Here is a 17161-nt window from a genome sequence, read left to right as displayed (position 1 = left end):
GACCAAGCCCTGAGGTATCCCGCTACTCACCTCTCTCCAGTCTGATGAAACACCATTGACAACAACTCTTTGAGTGCGGTTCTCTAACCAATTCCCTATCCACCTATCTGAAAATCCAGATTGCAATCCAATTTATCCATGAGAACATCATGGGGAACCTTATCAAAAGGTGTACTAAAATCTCAATAAACGATATCAACTGAATTTCCACGATCCAGCAAACCTGTCACTTGGTCAAAAAAGGAAACCAGGTTGGTCTGGCAGGACCTGTTGGAGACAAATCCATGCTGACTTCCTTGGATCACCAAATTGTCCCCCAGATGTTTGCAGATCGCTCTCTTTAATATCTGCTCCATTATCTTACCCACAACAGAGGTCAGACTCACTGCTCTGTAGTTTCCCAGGTCATCCTTCCTCCCTTTTTTGAAGATCAGAATAACGTTCTCTCTCTTCTAGTCCTCCGGGACATCTCCAGTCCTTAAAGAGGTTCCGAAAATGATGGACAAGGGCTGTGCAAGTTCTCTGGAAAGTTCTTTGAGTACTCTTGGGTGCATTTCATCCATCCCAGGGGATTTGAACTCATCCAGTGCAGCTAAATGCCTCTCAACAACCTCTCTGTCCATGTCAACCTGCCACCCAGACACTATCTCTTGGCTACGGCCATCTCTAGATGTGCCTAATCCCTTTGACCTGTGGGAAAAAACAGATGTAAAATAGGCGCTGAGCCTTTCTGCTTTCTCTGCAGCCTCCGTTTGTCCATCTGCACCCAACAGTGGGCCTATTGCCTCCTTTACTTAACGTTTGCTCCTCACAACTGAAAAATATTTTCTTGTTACAGTGGGCTTCCCTGGCCAATCTTAGCTCACTCTCAGCTTTGGCCTTTCTGATGACTGATCTACAGTGCCTAGTAACCTGTAGGTACTCTTCTTTAGAGCTCTGTCCTTCCCTCCATTTCCTGAACATTTCCCTTTTCTTTCTTAGTTCCTCTTGAAGTTCTCTGTTCATCCAAATAGGCTTCTTAGAGCTCCTGCAGTGTTTTTGTCTTTCTGGGATAGTCATGGATTGAGCATGAGAGCCAGTTTGGTGTAGTGGTTAGGAGTGCGGACTTCTAATTTGACATGCCAGGTTCGATTCTGCGCTCCGCCACATGCAGCCAGCTGGGTGACCTTGGGCTTGCCATGGCGCTGATAAAACTGTTCTGACTAAGCAGTGATATCTGGGCTCTCTCAGCCTCACCCACCCCACAGGGTGTCTGTTGTGGGAAGAGTAATGGGAAGGTGACTATAAGCCGCTTTGAGCCTCCTTCGGGTAGGGAAAAGCGGCATATAAGAACCAACTCTTCTTCTTTTTCTTCAGTAGCTATATGCAATAGCAGCTGCATTCTGGACCAGCTGCAATTTCTGGATTAAGTACAAGGGAAGATCTTCGATAAGTGTATACTCTTAATCCTTGTGGGGGGGGGGGAGTCCGTTAGATCTTCCTTGCCATGCTGGCCTCAACTGTAGACCTGGAGGAAGAGCTCTGTTTTGCAGGCCCTGCAAAAAGTCGAAAGCTCCTGTAGGCCCGCAGCTCCTCCTGGAGCTCATTCCACCAAGTAGGGGCCAGGACCAAAAAGGCCCTAGCCCTGGTTGAGGCCAGGCGCGCCTCCTTGGGGCCAGGAACAACCAGTAAATTAGTTCCTGTAGAGCGTCATTTGTGAGGGGGGCTAGATCTTCTTGCTGCCCGACCTCAACCGAAAGCCTGGCAGAAGAGCTCCGTCTTGCAGGCCCTGTGGAATGATGACAATTCCCGCAGGGCCCGCAGCTCTTCCAGGAGCTCATTCCACCAGGTCGGGGCCAGGACTGAAAAGGCCCTGGCCCTGGTCGAGGCCAGGTGAGCTTCCTTGGGACCGGGAATGACCAATAGGTTATGGATCAAGCGCCGAAGTATCTTCCAGGAATGCTAGGAGCTGGTCCGTCGCAGTCCTTTCCACCACCTTACCCAGGAATGCTAAGTGCGCTACTGGGTGGTAGCTTGCAGGGTCATGCGGGTCCAGAGATGGTTTCTTGAGGAGAGGGCACACCACTGACTCCCTCAACGCCTCAGGGAACTCCCCTGACTGGAGAGAGCAGTTGACGTTGTCCCTGAGCTGATCACCTATCCGTCCATCACTCCCTTTAAGGAGCCAAGACAGATAGGCATGGAGGGGGCAAGTGGTCGCCCTCATCCTCCCTAGCAACCTGTCCACTTTGGATAGAGAGAGCCGGCTGAAGCCATCAAACGTTGCCTCCAAAGGCGGCCAACAGACCTCCAGTTCATCAACTGTATTAACCGTGACAGAAAGGGAGTGGCGGAAAGACAAGACTTTATCCGCAAAATGGCTCGCAAATACCTCACAGCTTTTGGTCAATTCCCTACTATTTTGGCGCCCTTCTTCCAGTGCGGTAAGAGATCTAACAGCCCTAAATATGCAGAAACCAAGATTCTAGAGACTCAGGCTTGAACCACTAAGGAACATGTTTAAAAATTTCTCATTGCCTGCCAAAGATCCTAAGGCAAAGAGTTAATTTGAAAGCATACCTGGTATTTTTTGCCCTTGGAGTACAGCATGTAGTGGACTTGGGAGTCTTCATTCTTGATAAAACTGTCAGCAGGAAAGAATAAACAGATTTTGCTTTCTGAAAGCTATTCACTCTGAAACCAATTAACTTTTCAATTAGCTGAATTTATCAAACTGGGCCTCTTGTGGCGCCTCTTGTGGCGCAGAGTGGTAAGGCAGCCGCCTGAAAGCTTTGCCCATGAGGTTGGGAGTTCAATCCCAGCAGCCGGCTCAAGGTCGACTCAGCCTTCCATCCTTCCGAGGTCGGTAAAATGAGGACCCAGTTTGCTGGGGGGTAAACGGTAATGACTGGGGAAGGCACTGGCAAACCACCCCGTATTGAGTCTGCCATGAAAACGCTAGAGGGCGTCACCCCAAGGGTGAGACATGACCCGGTGCTTGCACAGGGGATACCTTTACCTTTACCTTTATCAAACTGGGAGAAGTAATCTGGTCCTCATTCATCCAACTCAAATCTAAGCAGAAACTGCTCACAACAGAAATCTTCAAATCACACATTTTAATTAGAAAAGTGAGACTGGACTCCTGAATGAGAATGGACTACTCTGTATGTATAGAGGAAGATCAAACCTAAACAAATATGTAATCTTGCATCCATGGGATACATCTGTTAATCACAGGAGCATATCATCAGATTATATATATTTGGGTCCTTAAGGGTACAGCCAATATTATAATGGCCCTGTATAGATTTATGCCACACTTTCATTTGCCCCGCTGGCACGCAGGCGCCCGGTCCTCCCCCCCTCCTGCGGACCGGTCCCCAGCCTGAAAAAGGTTGGGGGCCACTGACCACTGATAAGATGTTGGAGTACCTTTCCTATGAGGTAAGGCTGAAAAGACTGGAATTCTTCAGTTTAAAAAAGGGGAAACTGAGAAAAGATATGATACAAGTTTATAAAATCATGCCTGGAGTAGAAAAGGTGGAGAGAGAATTTTTTCTACTCACCCCACCCCCAATATAATTCAAGGGCAGCACCTGGTGAACATGAAAGGCAATAGATTCTGGACAGTTATCCATGTGAAAGTCACCTCTAGACTAGATTTATGTAACTTGCTCTACATCTCTATATGGGTTTGACCTTATCCATTTTCTGGAAATTGCAACTGGTCCAGAAAGCAGTGGTCTTACAGGAACAACTTGGTGAGCCCACAACTTCCCAGTGAGCCATTCCAGGCCAGATCCGGGCTCCCTGCGTACCCGAGAGACCGCATTTCTGTCTGCTAATATCAACCAGCTGGTAGTCCCTGGCCCCAAGGATGTACATGTGGCCTTAAACAAGGCCAGTATGTAATCTGATGGAATGAGCTTCCCAAGCAGATCCAGGCCCTATTGGAGCTAATACAGTTCTGCAGGACCTTAAGATAGAGCTCTCCCTTTAGGCTTTTGGATTTGGCTAGTGAAACAACTATTGCCCCCCATCAAAGATACTCTCCACAATTGTAGAATGGCTCTGGAAAAACAAAAGGCAATTTGTACCAAGACCTTTGACACTGAATTGTTTATCATGCTGGCTGGTTTTAGGATTTTTTTAAAATTTTAACTAGCCTTATTGTATTACTAGATATTAAGCCCTCTGTACCCAAAATACTTGGCTAACTAGCAGAGTACAAAAGAACTGGTGGATGGATGGATGGGCAGAAAGGAAGGGAGGGAGGGAGGGAGGGAAGGAAGAAGCAAAGAGAGAGAGGCAGATAGGAGAGAGAGAGAGAAATTGAAGGAGGGAGGGAGGGAGGACAAAAAGAATGCTGGGAGGAAGGAAGGCAGGAAGGGAGGTGCCATGAAAGGGGATGGGGCAGGGGTGGAAGGGGGGGGGGAAGGTTGCGTCGGGGGAGGGTCAAGTAGAGATGGGGGGTAACAGTGGGTGGGTGTGGGATGGCGGGGGCGGAGCGTTGGGGAGGGGCAGGCTGGGAAGATTGCGCAGGCGAGAAGAGGGTGCGGGGCCGTGGCAGCAGAGGCGACTGGTGAAGGGGGGTTGGGGCGGGAAGATCACACAGGCGAGAGGGGGCTGCGGGGCCGTGGCGGCAGAGGTGACTGGGGTGGGGGGGTTGGGGCGGGAAGATCGCACAGGCAAGAGGGGGCTGCAGGGCCGTGGAGGCGACTGGCAAGGGGGGGTTGGGGCGGGAAGATCGCACGGGCGAGAAGGGGGTGCGGGGCCGCGGGGCCGCGTTGGCGGCGACTGGGGGTTGGGGCGGGAAGATTACGCAGGCGAGAAGGGGGTGCAGGGCCATGGGGGCAGAGGTGAGCGGTGAGTGGGGGGCGGCTGGGAACAGTGTGCGGGAGAGAAGGGCGGCGGGTAAATGGCAGCAAGGAGGTTGGGGGAGAGGCGAACGGCCCAGTGGGCAGGCCAACTCCCCCATCCTCCAAGGGCCACATGGGAGGATAGGGCGGCCAGCTGCCTACCTGGCTTGTCGGCGGCCAGCCGCAAAATGGCGGCTGGCAGCCAAAGGCGGGACAGGTTGGGGGGTGGGCGGGTCGGGAGGTGGGCTGACAAGCAGAGAGCCCAATCGGCTGGCGCAAACAGATTGGGCCCTCCGTTTATCAGTCGGGGGGCAAGGGGCCAATCATTGTCCCCCCCCCATCCTTGACCGAGATCTCCCAGACAGCCCTTAGCCTTTTATTTATACCGATCCCACGGAGTGGTGTAAAGATTTGTATTTTTTAACATATACCACCTTGAGTTGGCTCACTTTGAGGGTGGTACAGAAATTAAATAAATATATAATAATAAGACTGCAGACTAAACTAGGCTCATTGAGTTCCTTATTAAGCTCAGAATTATTAAGATCAGAAAAACATACAACACAAACATTTAGAAACCATGCATTTACATCAAGTTGCATTAGATTTAGAACCATACATTTTAGAAAAGCAAACACTTCATATCCCCAAGACATAACAAAATAGGTGCAAAAAAAGTGTACAATGCACACTTCCTGAGCACAAATCTTGCATCAAGAAAGCACAAAACTTCCCTACTCATGTAAAACTTAGATGTATACAGGCTTTAACTTACAGTTTTCAAATTCATCATCGCTGCCCGAAGATGACCTAAAAAACAAACAAACCACAAAACCATTATCAATCCATTCCATCACTACATTCAACATCAGCAATTAAAATGGGCCCAGCATTACTATGCACAGAAAATTTCCATCAACAGTCACGATTCACATTTTTATTCACAGTCATTGACCAAGAGAAATCAAAGTAAAAGAAGGAATACAAAAGCAATCAAATCATGTTCCCCGCATCCAGGCTGGGAGGCTGGATTACCAACTTGGGGGCCTGGGAAGAGGGAGAACAGAGGGGGCACGCCAAGCTTGCTGGCTGCTGTGGGCAAGGCAGCCCCTGATAAAGCAGGACCAATGTGCCTTGAATCAGAGGCTTTGTCGCAGACGTGGGGGCAGGCAGATGTGGAGGCCAGTAGGCCTCCCCCCCAAGGACCCTGGCACTGGGGAAGCTGACCTGGGGGAAGGGGGCCAAGACTGGCAGGCAGACAGCCAGTTTGGAGGGGACTCAAAGGCTCATGGCAGCATTCTGGGGTGTCTCAGAGGTGCAAGACTTACCTGGCAAAACCTGGCTTCCACAAGTAGCAGAAAGGGAGGGGTGGAGGAGCCATGATCAGAGCTGTGGGTGAGGTGATCTAGGACCCAGGATGGCTGCCCTGGCTGAAAGCTTAGGGGAGGAGGCAAAGTGACAGTGGGAAGGGAGCCAGCAATGCATAGGGTAGGGTAAAAACCTCACCCAGGAGGGAGGAGCAAGGAACTGGGGAGAGGATATAAGGGAAAAGGATGCTGAGGGTGTGGGGGCAAGTAAGGAGAGAGACAGATAGGAAAAGAGAGCACGGAGGTAACTGGGAAAGGAAAAGGAAGAAGGCTCAGGCAAACAGGGGAGAATATGGTAAGGCGAAAGACGGAGGAGTGGTGAAACCCCAAAGAGGGGGTGGAAGACAGTGAGGAAGACTTCTCCAACAGCTCTGGGGGCAGCGTTCTTGAAGCACCCATGGTCTTGACCCCCTATCCCTCTGTAACAACCCCCTCATTGTCAATAAATGAGGAAGACCCCCCTTGGCTTCTGCACTAGGCCCAGTGTCAGTGTGCTCTGAAGCTCCAGGGGCAGCCTTGATCGACAATAAGCACCCGCTATGAGTCACACACCCCACCTCCACAGGAAACACTCTCAATGTGACATCAGGTCAATTCACTATGCTAAAAGCCAAGTTCAAAATTTTGTTGTCAAAGGCAGTATTACGGACTCTCTAAACTTTAGAAATCTTTATACCGTTCCGGGAGCGGTATAAACAAAGCAGTAAGGGGGCTGGGGTGGGCCCAGTCCGGGAGGAGGAAAGGAGCCCATTGGCCCTTAGCCCAGGACTGGCACTGTCAGCCCTGGCCCAAGGGGCCAATTGGGACCTGCGCACAGAGCGGCTCCCTAGTGGCCCCCTGAGCCCCAGACTGCCCCATACTGCAGGGGAGAGGACTTCGTGGCCGGGGAAGGAGCTGGCCCGGCGTGTCACAGACACACTGGCCCAGCTCTTTCCCCAGCCATGAAGCAGGGAGGCTGGGCCGGGAGGAGGGGGAGAAAAGGGCTTTGCACCGGCCCAGCTCATTCCCCTGCCGCAAAGCAGGGAAGCTGGGGCAGGAGGGGGCGGGGGAGAGAGCCCCCCTGCCACAGCCCCTGCCAGCCCGCTCCTAGCGACCATTACATTTAAAAGTGCAATAGGCTATATTTCTAGTTAAATATATTTAGAGGAGAGAGACAAAATGCATTACATATCGTTGGACCAGTTCTTTTGTACTCTACTAGTTAGCCAAGTAAACTTGGCAATCGTAAGGTCTCTATGTACAGCTGACAATTAATTTGAAGCGTTGTTTCCCCAAAACACGAAGACAGTCTGGCAGAATTGAAGTTATAATTGTATAACTTAATCATAACTGTATTCTACACTAGCGATCCCCAACCTGTGGTCCATGGACCACATGTGGTCCGTCGACTAATTGGAGGTGGGCCGCGAAGGACGCCTTCTCCCCCCCCCCCCCGGCCCTTTACAACACACTTCGGGTGTCACTGCCTCCCATCACTCCCAGATGGGACTATCTCGTTGCAGAGAAACAAGCTCAGGGTTCCCATTGATTTGTCATTGTCATGAGTTAAAATTTCTATGAAAATAAAATGTTCCTTATGTTCATTGTTGTCGCGTGTCTGTATCTTATTTTGAAGGGATGTTTAAACATTATCATAGCGATCAGAGAGCGTTAGGGCAGTGGTTGAGAGTAGAGGCTGGATACACACTTTTCTTGGATGCTTTAGGATGCTTAGGGCTGATCCTGTGTTGAGCAGGGGGTTGGACTAGATGGCCTGTATGGCCCCTTCCAACTCTATGATTCTATGATTCTATGAAGGATCAAAGGGGTGGCAGGTTACAATGGATGAGCAATAGGGCTGTGAGTGTCCTGGATTTTGCGGGGGGTTGGACTACATGACCCAGGTGTTCCGTTGCAACTCTGTTATTCTATGATTCTATGAAATGACAGAATCATAGAGTTGGAAGAGGCCATACAGATCATCTAGTTCAACCCCCTGGTCCATACAGGATCACCCTAAAGTAGGTTTTGTGAAACCCCGGGGTTTCTTGACGGCCTTGAAAGGGTTTCCAAAAGAGTACTATTTCATTAATTTTATATTTTTTACATTTTTAAAATATTTATCAGGTGATATGACCATATATGGTCATCTTGCCCCCACTCAGAATGGCCGATAGGTGTGGAGTGGGTGGGATGGAGAAAGTCTATAGCTATGCTTTCTGACCATATTCTGTATGATTGTGTCACTTTGGGGGTTTCAAGAAGCCTCAAGAATGTTTCAGAGGGTTCTCAATAGTAAATTTGATCTCTAGTTCCCCTGCCTCTTCGAAATCCTGCCTGTATTTCTGGATGTGTGCTGGGAAACAAACTCTGCAAAACGTCCTCAGTCATGCAACTTTCTGACCTGCCTGGCTGACCATTTCATTTATCAAATGGTAGATGAACTCACAAGAGATTCAGCCATACTGGACTTAATACTGACCAACAGGCAAGAGTTGGTAGATGAGGTGAAGGAGGTGGGGACCCTAGGGAGAAGCGACCATGTCCTCATAGAATTCCTTTTGAGATGGGGAGGCAAGGAAGCTTGTAGCGGATGTTGGATTTTCGTAGGGCAAACTTTAATAAATTAATAAATAATTTAATAAACTGATAGAGAGGTTGTCAAGAGGCATTTAGCTGCACTGGAAGAGTTCAAATCCCCTGGTCCAGATGAAATGCACCCGAGAGTACTCAAAGAACTTTCCAGAGAACTTGCACAGCACATGTCCATCATCTTCGGAACCTCTTTAAGGACTGGAGATGTCCCGGAGGACTGGAAAAGAGCAAACGTTATTCCGATCTTCAAAAAAGGGAGGAAGGATGACCCAGGAAACTACAGACCAGTGAGTCTGACCTCTGTTGTGGGGAAGATAATGGAGCAGATATTAAAGGGAGCGATCTGCAAACATCTGGAGGACAATTTGGTGATCCAAGGAAGTCAGCATGGATTTGTCTCCAACAGGTCCTGCCAGACCAACCTAGTTTCCTTTTTTGACCAAGTAACAGGTTTGCTGGATCGGGGAAATTTGGTTGATGTCATTTACTTGGATTTTAGTAAAGCTTTTGACAAGGTTCCCCATGATGTTCTGATGGATAAGTTGAAGGACTGCAATCTGGATTTTCAGATTGTTAAGTGGATAGGGAATTGGTTAGAGAACCGCACTCAAAGAGTTGTTGTCAATGGTGCTTCATCAGACAGGAGAGAGGTGAGTAGCGGGGTACCTCAGGGCTCGGTGCTCGGCCCGGTACTTTTTAACATATTTATTAATGATCTAGATGAGGGGGTGGAGGGACTACTCATCAAGTTTGCAGATGACACCAAATTGGGAGGACTGGCAAATACTCCGGAAGATAGAGACAGAGTTCAACGAGATCTGAACACAATGGAAAAATGGGCAAATGAGAACAAGATGCAATTTAATAAAGTGTAAAGTTCTGCATCTGGGTCAGAAAAATGAAAAGCATGCCTACTGGATGGGGGATACGCTTCTAGGTAGCACTGTGTGTGAACGAGACCTTGGGGTACTTGTGGATTGTAAACTAAACATGAGCAGGCAGTGTGATGCAGCGGTAAAAAAGGCAAATGCCATTTTGGGCTGTATCAACAGAGGCATCACATCAAAATCACAAGATGTCATAGTCCCATTGTATACGGCACTGGTCAGACCACACCTGGAGTACTGTGTGCAGTTCTGCAGGCCTCACTTCAAGGACGTAGTTAAAATTGAAAGGGTACAGAGGAGAGCGATGAGGATGATCTGGGGCCAAGGGACCAGGCCCTATGTGGATAGGTTGAGGGACTTGGGAATGTTCAGCCTGGAGAAAAGGAGGTTGAGAGGGTTAGGGTTGAGAGGGGACATGATAGCCCTGTTTAAGTATTCTAAAGGTTGTCATTTGGAGGAGGGCGGGATGCTGTTCCCATTGGCTGCAGAGGAAAGGACACGCAGTAATGGGTTTAAACTACAAGTACAATGATATAGGCTAGATATATAGGGAGAGGAATGGGAAGGCGACTGTAAGCCGCTTTGAGCCTCCTTCGGGTAGGGAAAAGCGGCATATAAGAACCAACTCTTCTTCTTCTAGATATCAAGAAAAAAATTTCACAGTCAGAGTAGTTCAGCAGTGGAATAGGCTGCCTAAGGAGGTGGTGAGCTCCCCCTCACTGGCAGTCTTCAAGCAAAGTTTGGATACACTCTATTCTTGGATGCTTTGGGGTGATCCTGCGTTGAGCAGGGGGTTGGACTAGATGGCTTGTATGGCCCCTTCCAACTCTATGATTCTATGTTCTTCGTCTACATATTGCTGGAGCCTAGCTTGTAGGATTTTGAGTCCCCATCTGCAGTGATCTTGGAGCCCAATAAAATAAAATCTGTTACTACCTCCATTTCTTCTCCAATTATTTGCCAGGAATTGAGACGGCCAGATGACATGATCTTCGTTTTCTTGATGTTGAGCTTCAAGCCTACTTTTGCACTCTCCTCCTTCACTTGCATTCCATGCCCAGTTCTCACTATTGCTTCTTGACCTGCATATAGGTTTCTCAAGAGACAGATAAGATGCTCTGGTATTCCCATCTCTTTAAGAACTTGCCACAATTTGTTGTGTTCCACACAATCAAAGGCTTTAGCATAGTCAATGAAGCAGAAGTAGATGTTCTTCTGGAACTCCCTAGCTTTCTCCATGATCCAGCGTATGTTGCCTATTTGATCTCTAGTTCCTCTGCCTTTTTGAAATCCTGCCTGTACTTCTGGAAGTTCTCAGTCCACATATTGCTGGAGCCTAGCTTGTAGGATTTGAGCATAACTTTGCTAGCTTGAGAAATTAGTGCAATGGTGCAGTAGTTTGAACATTCTTTGGCATTGCCCTTCTTTGGGATTGGAATGTAAATTGACCTTTTCCAATCCTGTGGCCACTGTTGAATTTTCCAAATTTTCTGGCATATTGAGTGTAGCACTTTTACTGCATCGTCTATTAAGATTTTGAATAGTTCAACTGGAATGCTGTCACCTCCACTAGCTTTATGGTTACTCAGACTTCTTAAGGCCCATTTGACTTCACATTCCAGGATGTCTGGCTCCAGGTCAGTGACTACCCCCTTATGGTTATCAGAGATGTTAAGCTCACTCTTGTATAGTACTTCTGTATATGTTTGCCACCTTTTTAAAATCTCTTCTGCTTCTGTGAAGTCCCTACCATTTTGGTCCTTTATCGTACCCATCTTTGTATGAAATGTTATCTTCATATCTCCAACTTTCTGGAAGATATCTCTGGTCCTCCCTATTCTATTGATTTCTTCTATTTGTCTGCACTGTTCATTTAAGAAGGCATTCTTATCTCTTCTAGGTATTCTCTGGAATTCAGCATTCAGTTGGGTGTATCTTTCTCTTTCGCCCTTGCCTTTCACTTCCCTTCTCTCCTCAGCTATTTGTAAAGCTTCCTCAGACAGCTATTTTACTTTCTTGCATTTCTTTTTCTTTGGAATGGTTTTAGTTGCTACCTCTTGTACAATGTTGCGAACCTCCATCCATAGTTCTTCAGGCACTCATATCTAATTCCTATCAGATCTAATTCCTTAAATCTATTTGTCACCTCTACTGTATATTCATTAGGGATATGATTTAGTTCATGCCTGAGTGGCTTAGTGCTTTTCCCCACTTTCTTCAATTTGAGCCTAAATTTTGCAACAAGAAACTGGTGATCTGAGCCACAATTGGCTCCTGGTCGTTTTTACTGACTGTATAGAATTTCTCCATCTTCAGCTGCAGAACAAATAGTCAATCCGATTTCTGTGTTGACCGTCTGGTGTTGTCCATGTGTAGAGTCGTCTCTTGGGTTGTTGGAAGGGGTTTTGCTATGACCATTGTACTCTCTTGACTAAATTCTACCAGCCTGTGCCCTGCTTCATTTTGTACTTCAAGGCCAAACTTGCCTGTTATCCCGGTTATCTTTGGGCTCCCTACTTTAGCATTCCAATCTCCCATGATGATAAGCACATGATTTTTTGGTGTTGGTTCTAGAAGGTGGTGTAGGGCTTCATAGAACTGGTCAACTTCATCCTCTTCAGCAGCAGTGGTTGGGGCATAGACCTGGATTACTGTGATATTGAATGGTTTGCCTTGGATTCGAGCTGAGATCATTCTGTCATTTGGGGGATTGTATCCCAATACTGCTTTTCCTACTCTTTTATTAATTATGAAGGCTACTCCATTTCTTCTGAGAGATTCTTGCCCACAGTAGTATTCCTGATGGTCATATGAATTAAATTCACCCATTCCTGTCCATTTGAGTTCACTGATTCCTAAAATGTCGATGTTCAGTCTTGTCATCTCTTGTTTAACCACGTCCAACTTGCCTTGATTCATGGATCTGACGTTCCAGGTTCCATAGAATGAAAGTCTTTACAGCATTTTGCCTCCAGTTCCCTCCACAACTGAGTGTCCTTTCGGCTTTAGCCCAGTCACTTCATTCATTCTGGCGCTACTCATAGTAGCTGTCTGCTCATCCCCAGTAGCATATTGGACACCTTCCGACCTGAGGGGCTCATCTTCCGGCGTCATATCGTTTTGCCTTTTGAACCTGTCCATAGAGTTTTCATGGCAAAGATACTGGAGTGGTTTGCCATTTCCTTCTCCAGTGGATCACCTTTTGTCAGAGCTCTCAGCTATGACCTGTCCATTTTGGGTGGCCCAGCACAGCATAGCTCATAGCTTCACTGAGCTACACCAAGCCCCTTCGCCACGAGAAAGCAGCGATCCTTGAAGGGTAAGTCTTCTAGTACAACTCTTAAAATCATAGAATCATAGAGTTGGAAGGGACCTCCTGGGACCTCCTCCAAACCCCTGCACTATGCAGGACACTCACAACCCTATCACTCATCCACTGTAACCCAGCACCCTCTTGAACCTTCACAGAATCAGCCTCTCTGTCAGATGGTTATCCAGCCTCTGCTTAAAATTTTTGATTCCAATAGCATCTTTAATACCAACAAAGATTTATTCAAAGTGTGAGTTTTCAAATGTATGACTCTTCCTCAGCCAAAATGGAACAAAAATCATAAGAGCACAGCAAAAGTAAATTAGTGGTAATGAGTAAACTCTGTCATAATATCCAAATTATGCAGCATGATAATTATTTGCTAAAACAGCCTTTTAGTTCAGCTGTAGTCCACAAAAACATTGGGGAAACAAAAATGTCAAGGTTAGTAATTAATGGCAGATACTTTCCCAATAATGAAAAGAAATAATTAAAAGAGACTAGTACAACTTTCAGCTAAAATTACAATACATGTTCTAAGATAATACAGGGTGCCTCCACTTTCATTTTCTTAAATACTCTTTAAATGAATTCTAGAGTTTAATGAATTAAATATGTTTATTACATAATTGTATATCATATGGATTTATTATTTATTTTTAAAGCTTTATATTCTTCTGATGATGCACGTTCATCATTGATAAGAATTCATTTAAAGAGGTTTTATTGATATAATATTAAGGTATTTTCATTCTTATTTTAATCTCTGATTTCACCAACAGAAGGGCCTTTGTACTCTGAATTGAATGAATTAAAGAGCAAGTTTGGTGTAGTGGTTAGGAGTGAAGACTTCTAATCTGGCATGCCGGGTTCGATTCTGCACTTCCCCACATGCAGCCAGCTGGGTGACCCTGGGCTCGCCACAGCACTGATAAAGCTGTTCTGGCCGAGCTGTTATATCAGGGCTCTCTCAGCCTCACCCACCTCACAGGGTGTCTGTTATGGGGAGAGGAAAGGGAAGGCGACTGTAAGCCACTTTGAACCTCCTTCAGGTAGAGAAAAGCAGCATATTATTTATTTATTTATTTATTTAATTTATTATAAGAACCAACTCTTATTCTAAAAAGAGTTGCAAACAGGCAGGTGAATCCTATGGTTTTTTCCCCCCTTTTAGAAACTGCTTACCATTTGGTCCTTTCCAGGATACATTCTGTAGATATTGTCTGCTGGGCCATTTGACCTAAAACTAGGCAGAGAAAAAATGTTAGTGTACTGTAATTCAGTACTTGCCTTACACTCTAGCCCCTCTGGCTCACTTTTTCTCCTGTCTTCTGCTCTCCAAGGAATGTGTGCAAGCACACTTCTAACAGTGTCAGACTAGGATCCAGCAAACCTGCTGTGTAACCTAGGGCCAGTCACTCATCTCAGCCTAACCTTCATAGGGCGATTGTAAGGATAATATAATGAAAGAATGATGTAAGGTGTTTTAAGTCTCCGTTGGTGTGAACAGTGGAAATGAAACAGTCAAAGTCAGCTGGCTATCTGAAGATCTAGAATCCAACAGGATCTGTGTCTAATACTGTCCGTGCTGACAAATAAACCACCATGACGGCTACGACTCCAAATTTGAAAACATATCGTTAATATCATCAGTCAAAACCTTTTTGGAGATCAGGAGAAAAACACAGAACTATTTGCTTGGGTCAGAACAAAGGTCCATCTAGGCCAATGTACAGTGTTCAGGTGGGGAGTGTGCTGCCTCAGCAGAATAATAAATCATGTGTATAGTAACTGCATACATGAGATGTCAAGTGGAAGTGTAAACGGTTTGCTCTTTAAGGAGCAGATGCAGTCTCTAGAACTTCCAAGTCACATACTGCATTAGTTGATTGATTTAAGTAGACTTGTTTACAGGGCATTTGTGTCATAAGATTTGTAAAGGCTTAAGCTCCATTTTACGTCTTGTAGTGCAGGGATAGAAATGCACTGTTTTTCATGGAATGTCACATACTTTCAATAGCAGGATGTCTGGAATACGCTCTTGGAAAATATGAGTCAGTCCTCTGATTAGATTTTTATGAAGATTTTAAAACCAATAAAGCCTTACCAGAAGTTTCCTTTGTGCTGCTCCTGTTGAACGCTTACCTGAACAAGATTCTTGGTCAGGATTCTGTGCCCTAGTTATTTGTTCCCAAGTGCCCACACGTAGAATCCAGTGGTTCTGAACATGGGAGGTGCCAATTATCCATCATGGGCAGCAGATATTGACAGATCTCTCACAAAAAATATCAGAAGTGTATTGCTGGATGAGAGCAGTGGTCCATCTAGACCAGTACCATCTCACAGGGACCATTCCTCTGTAGGATCAACAGCAGGGCATAGACACAAACGGTCTTCCCTCAATGTTGCTTCCTGGCATTGGGAGTCTCCCTTTAGTCTCCATGGCTAGAAGTCACAGGCGGCCCTCTCTGCCATGAATATATGTAATACCTTTTAAAAGCATCTGTGCCATTGCTCATTGGTGCATCCTTTGGAATGGAATTCCATATTTTGATCACTTATCCATTCTGAAGCTATTGCCTACCAGCTTCAGTGGGTTCAAGTGGGCAGCCACGTATCCGAGGAAAGGTCCATGCCCATGAAAGCTCATACCTTGAATAAAACTTTGTTGGTCTGAACAGTACCACTGGACTCCAAATGTGTTCTGCAGCTTCAGTGGGCACCCATAAGTTCTAATTTTTTATAAGAGAGAGAAAAAAAGTTGTTTCTATATACTCTCTTTGCTCCACATATAATTTTATAAATTTCCATCATGTTTCATTTTTGTTTGGTTGTTTTTCTAAATGATGCAGTCCCAGATGTTTCATACTTTCCTCACAGGAATGGTACTTGTCTTGGTTGCCCTGTTCTGTACTTTTTCCAGGTCTGCAGTCTTTTTTGAAATACGGCAACCAAAACACCATACAGTATTCCAAGTAAGGGAACATCATATTTATACAAGGGCATTATACTATCATATTTATACAAGGGCATTATACAGTATCTTTTTCAGTCCCTTTCCTGCTTATAGGAAAGTTATCTGTATGGTTTCTGTTCTGTTTTATGTGAACCGCCCTGAGCCTTCAGGGAGGGCGGTATAGAAATATATAATAAATAAATAAGTAAAATAAATATACTTGTAAGTAGTAGTAGTAAGAATAATAAACAACTGCTTGTCCATCCCTTGAAACCTAACTGATGGTCAATGAAAATGGATCCTCCATGACTCAAAACTGGAAGAGTAAAAGCAAGAACCTCGGACTCTTATCAGTATTTGAACACATGGTGATTGATGGCAATTGTTCATGGATTTCTTTTTAGATATTTGGAAAACGTGTAGAAATGCATGAATAGATCTGTCACGCTTCTTCGTATAAATTTGCCTGTACTGGCTGGATTTTAAATTTTCCATGTTCTTTTTGTATGCGCTTGTTCCTTGAATATTTTTTTGTAACACACACACACCGGAAACCCGGGGCCCGTTTCCTTATACGGCCCAGCACGGACTGTGGTGTTTCCACTGTGGCTGCCTCCTGAGCCGGTGTTCGGCGGGGCTCGCGTTTTGCCCCCGCCGCCGGATGTCGGGAGAGCCTCCACGGCCTGCCTGCCTGCCTGCCTCTCCCTCCCTCCCGGCCGGCGCCACCCATTCCCCTCAGGAGAGGCCTGGCCCGGCCCGGCCCTCGGCAGCCAGCCTGCGGGAAAGCGAAGTCGCAGCAGCGGCCAGGGCTCCTCCCGCCGCCCGCGAGGCGGAGCCCCGCCTCAGCACGAACGCCTCCCCCCGGGCCACGAGGAGGCTCACCCGGCTGGCTGGCAGGCAGGGCGGGCGAGAGAGGACGACGAGGAAGCCGCTGCCGCCGCCGCGTCTCTCCTGGCGCGCCTGAGCCGGAGCCCTCCCGCGCGACGCCTTTCGTCTTTCCCGCCCAGCCGGAAGGGGAGGGAGATGGCGGGCGGCCCCAGCCTAGACAAGCCCCCGGCTTCTGCTTCCGGCGGAAGCGCCCCTTCCCGCCCGGCGGCTGCGCCGGACCTTGGCCCCTCCCCCCCGGGACCGGCGGCGGGGCCGGAAGTAACGCTGCCTCCGAGGCTGGCCCGTGTTGGGGAGGACAAGCCTGGACCGAGAAAACCGGACATCAAAAGTGCCAATTG

The 17161-nt window shown here is 47.0% G+C and overlaps 1 protein-coding gene across 11 annotated transcripts in view; it reads right to left on the bottom strand.

The window, feature by feature from the left end:
• GCNA (germ cell nuclear acidic peptidase) overlaps positions 1-17161 on the bottom strand; it is a 46101-nt gene extending 28940 nt beyond the window's left edge. For 5 of the 11 annotated variants that reach the window (XM_077340646.1, XM_077340653.1, XM_077340648.1 and 2 more), the window contains exons 1-6: positions 16818-17161; positions 15632-15711; positions 14165-14225; positions 5617-5651; positions 3549-3578; positions 2560-2623 (exon numbers count right to left, since the gene is read on the bottom strand). In XM_077340646.1, coding sequence (XP_077196761.1) covers positions 2560-2623; positions 3549-3578; positions 5617-5651; positions 14165-14225; positions 15632-15711; positions 16818-17146 — 599 coding nt within the window. In that variant the 5' untranslated portion in view covers positions 17147-17161. The remainder of the gene's footprint in view (positions 1-2559; positions 2624-3548; positions 3579-5616; positions 5652-14164; positions 14226-15631; positions 15712-16817) is intronic. The other 6 variants (XM_077340647.1, XM_077340649.1, XM_077340652.1 and 3 more) reach the window with 3 other exon arrangements.

Source organism: Paroedura picta, chromosome 5 (genome assembly GCF_049243985.1).
Source record: "Paroedura picta isolate Pp20150507F chromosome 5, Ppicta_v3.0, whole genome shotgun sequence".
NCBI classification, from domain to species: domain Eukaryota; kingdom Metazoa; phylum Chordata; class Lepidosauria; order Squamata; family Gekkonidae; genus Paroedura; species Paroedura picta.
The sequence above is the reverse complement of the archived record's forward strand: the minus strand, read 5'-3'. Positions and strand labels throughout refer to the sequence as shown.